The 3,117-nt window shown below is 36.9% G+C and overlaps 1 protein-coding gene across 1 annotated transcript; it reads left to right on the top strand.

Moving 5' to 3' along the window:
* Positions 1 to 735: 735 nt before the first annotated feature.
* On the top strand, positions 736 to 2,527 carry Smim30 (small integral membrane protein 30). The gene is made up of 3 exons (XM_076861629.1): positions 736 to 777; positions 1,123 to 1,216; positions 1,642 to 2,527. The coding sequence occupies exon 3, from the start codon at positions 1,672 to 1,674 to the stop codon at positions 1,849 to 1,851; it is 180 nt and encodes a 59-aa protein (XP_076717744.1). The 5' UTR covers positions 736 to 777; positions 1,123 to 1,216; positions 1,642 to 1,671; the 3' UTR covers positions 1,852 to 2,527.
* The last annotated feature ends 590 nt before the right edge of the window (positions 2,528 to 3,117 follow it).

The following is a 3,117-nucleotide window of genomic DNA, read 5'->3' as shown; positions in this document are numbered from 1 at the left end:
AGCTCAAAACTCTGTAACTTGAAGCATAGGAGATGTTCACTGGGTTCAAACAGTAGTTCCTAAACTTGGTCCGTTTAACACCACAAATGGTTTTAACATTTCCTCAAATGTCTTGTTTAACTCGCTTATTTTCCCCATTGGTTAAAAAAATAATAACAAATGAGGGCACAATTGGTTTTTTAAAATTTTTTTCTTACATACATGACAATAGTGGAATGCATTACTATCATAATTATGATAGTAATGTGTGTGTGTGTGTATATACACACACACATACATACATACCCACACATACTGTATATAAACTATGTTCACTCCAAATTATGTGAGGGCACGATTGTAATGTGGTTGGAGATGTCCCTGCTTCAGAAATGTTGGAATTCACTAGCTTAAAAGCGTCCCAAACACACAGTTCTCCTGGGCTTCCCTCACCCTGCTTTATTGCAGTCTAAGAAAAAGACACAATTGCTTGTGCGTCTAGAAATCCTGAACTGGACAGAAAACATTATCATTTCTTTCTCTCTCTTTTTTTTTTAATTTCTAGGTGAGCTTTTGGCCATTACACTAATCTTGCATTTAGCACTAAAATGAGGACACTGCATAAAAGCCCGGTAAAGAAGCCTCCCCGCGTCTCGCTGGAGCTGGCCCCACTGCCCTCAGCCTGTCACCTGGTAGCGCGCCAGGGCATCACGGGAGTCGGCCGCAGAGGGCTTGTGGGAAATGTAGTCCGGAGACTCCGCCCTCCTCACCATTCCTGTAATGGCTGCTTCCCAGAAGGTAATGTACGAGTCAGTTCCAGGGGATACGTGGATTGCCCCAGTGTGTATTTGCAAAACGGAACAGTTTGAACCTTGCTGGGTCCAAGGAGGGATTCTTTTTCAGATATTTACATCAAGTCTTACAATGAACTTGCTTCTCGGTTCGGTTTATTTTAGCTTTTTCTGTGTGGGAGAACTAACTTTAAATCTAGTTACCCCTTCTTAGATAAACTGTTTTCTTTACTCATTAACTGTTTCTTTCCCTTCCATACAGCCTCCCCGCTCTGCCCTGACTCTAGCTTCCTCTTTAAAATAATTATAAAAATAATTATTATTTTTTAAATCCCTCTCCCGACTCTAATAGGCGGTGTCACGTGTACTCTCTTAGCCTCAGCTTCCGGAGCTCCAAAAAGGGAATATTTCAAGTCAGATAGATTTTTATATATGCCATTCCGTTGGTAAGTCAATTTCTCACAACTTCACCGAATTATATGTTGTATGATTTCAGAATTGCCTTCATTTCCTAGGTTAGAGAGACCTTGAGAAAATGTAATACTTAGTCACCAGGATATTTTAAGTTTCCCGGTGTCTTGTGCATTTCTTTTGTTTGTTCTTAACTGTCTGCAGCTGTTCAATTTCTTAGGTTTGTAAACATAGTGATGGCATTATTGTAGAATTTCTGGGGATAAGGTGTTGTCATGAGATAAACCTCAGATTTCTGTCTTTTACTTCCCTGTTTTTTCATTGTAAAGTGAGATGGGTCAAAATAATTCATAAACTCTCTAAGGGATTGGGTGGGTTGTTACTTGTGTGTGTATATTGTAATTTGAAAAGGTAGAAATTTGTAATGGTTCCTTTTTGTTTAATTTTGTTTAATTTCTAGGAACCTTTAAGTCTTCAAGATCCCAGCATCATGACCTCAGTTTCAACACAATTGCTCTTAGTCCTCATTTCATTGCTTTTGGTTCTGCCAGTTGTTGAAGCAGTAGAAGCTGGAGATGCAATCGCTCTCTTGTTAGGTGTGGTTCTCAGCATTACAGGCATTTGTGCTTGTCTTGGTGTGTATGCACGAAAGCGGAATGGACAGATGTAACTTTCAAGGGCCTCCTGAATCAAACTTCGCCCTGAAAACTTGTTTTCTTCAGATTAAACCTGAGCTTTACTCTGAATTTCCCAGTGAACAGTAATGGTTTCATATTCTTAGTTGTTTCCCCTTGAAATGGGAACAAATGGATGTTTGTTAAATGGAAGAAAAAAATGTTTTCTTTTTTACAAATAATGCACTGAAAACTGCAGCCTATAAATTGTATTTGCTGCTTAGAAAAAAGGTCAAAGATGTAGGATAGTGTAAATTTACAGAAGTAGTAGTTTTAAGAATTCTCAAAGCATATGAAATAGGAAGGAGGAATCTCTTGCCCTGACTCTTAACAAATCTCCACTGTTGAGTTATCACTGCCTCCTGAGTCCTTAAGGAGTCTTTTTCTCCATGTTTTTATTACATGTTTGTTTTATCTCCCAAGTTAATATTGTACTTAGATATCAAATAACCAAAATTGAAATGTTTATCTTTAGGGGGAAAACAAAGTTTTGAAAAAAATGTACTAAATGCATCTAATATTGAAATGGAGAAATAAATTAATGTTAAAAAAAGCCACTGTTATATGGACATTGGAAGAGATTCAATGTAAACAAAACGGCCTTTGTATTAATTAAGATCCCCATGGTGAGAATTACTATATTAAATATAAGCTCATTATGTTGTAAGTTAATGTGTGCTATTCATTTCTGTTTATTTATTTATTTTTTAATTTGTGTGTGTACTTTTATATAACCAAATGGAGAAGGGCAGGTTTCCTTATCTTGACTACAACACTAGCTTGAAGACACACACAGTCAATAAGAAATGGGCAGCAATGAGGAAGAAAAGACTCCACGTAGAAAATTCACAGATACAGAAGGAAAAATGTAATGACCCATACTGATCTGCACACCAGTCAAATGAATCATCCTTTTGTGGCCTAGCTACTTAAAGGGTTCTCATACCAACATTACTGGGTTTGTTTTTCTCTAGGAAATGCAGACCTTTTGCCTCATCCAGAAAATTAGATTAAAATCTATATTTGTTTCAACATAAGATAATATATATGCCATTATGAGTCCAAGACTTCTCTAACTTGCTAGAATTCAAGAATCATTCCAGGCACTTGACAAAACTTTTAGATTCCAAGGTTCCTTACCTGATTGGATAGCAGCAGGATAGATCCTGGAATTGCTTGTTGAACAAAGGTTCTCACTGATTCATTAGATATGGAAAATGCAGCCAACATAAAATTGTAAATCAAATTAATGTATAGTTTCA

The sequence above is a fragment of the Callospermophilus lateralis genome, chromosome 1 (assembly GCF_048772815.1).
Source record: "Callospermophilus lateralis isolate mCalLat2 chromosome 1, mCalLat2.hap1, whole genome shotgun sequence".
NCBI lineage: Eukaryota > Metazoa > Chordata > Mammalia > Rodentia > Sciuridae > Callospermophilus > Callospermophilus lateralis.
Note: the sequence above shows the minus strand (reverse complement) of the source record. Positions and strands in the feature narration are given on the sequence as shown.

What these genes read in the sequence shown, in the direction of transcription:
- Smim30 (XM_076861629.1), top strand. Translation starts at nt 1,672, where the DNA reads ATGACCTCAGTTTCAACACAATTGCTCTTAGTCCTCATTTCATTGCTT.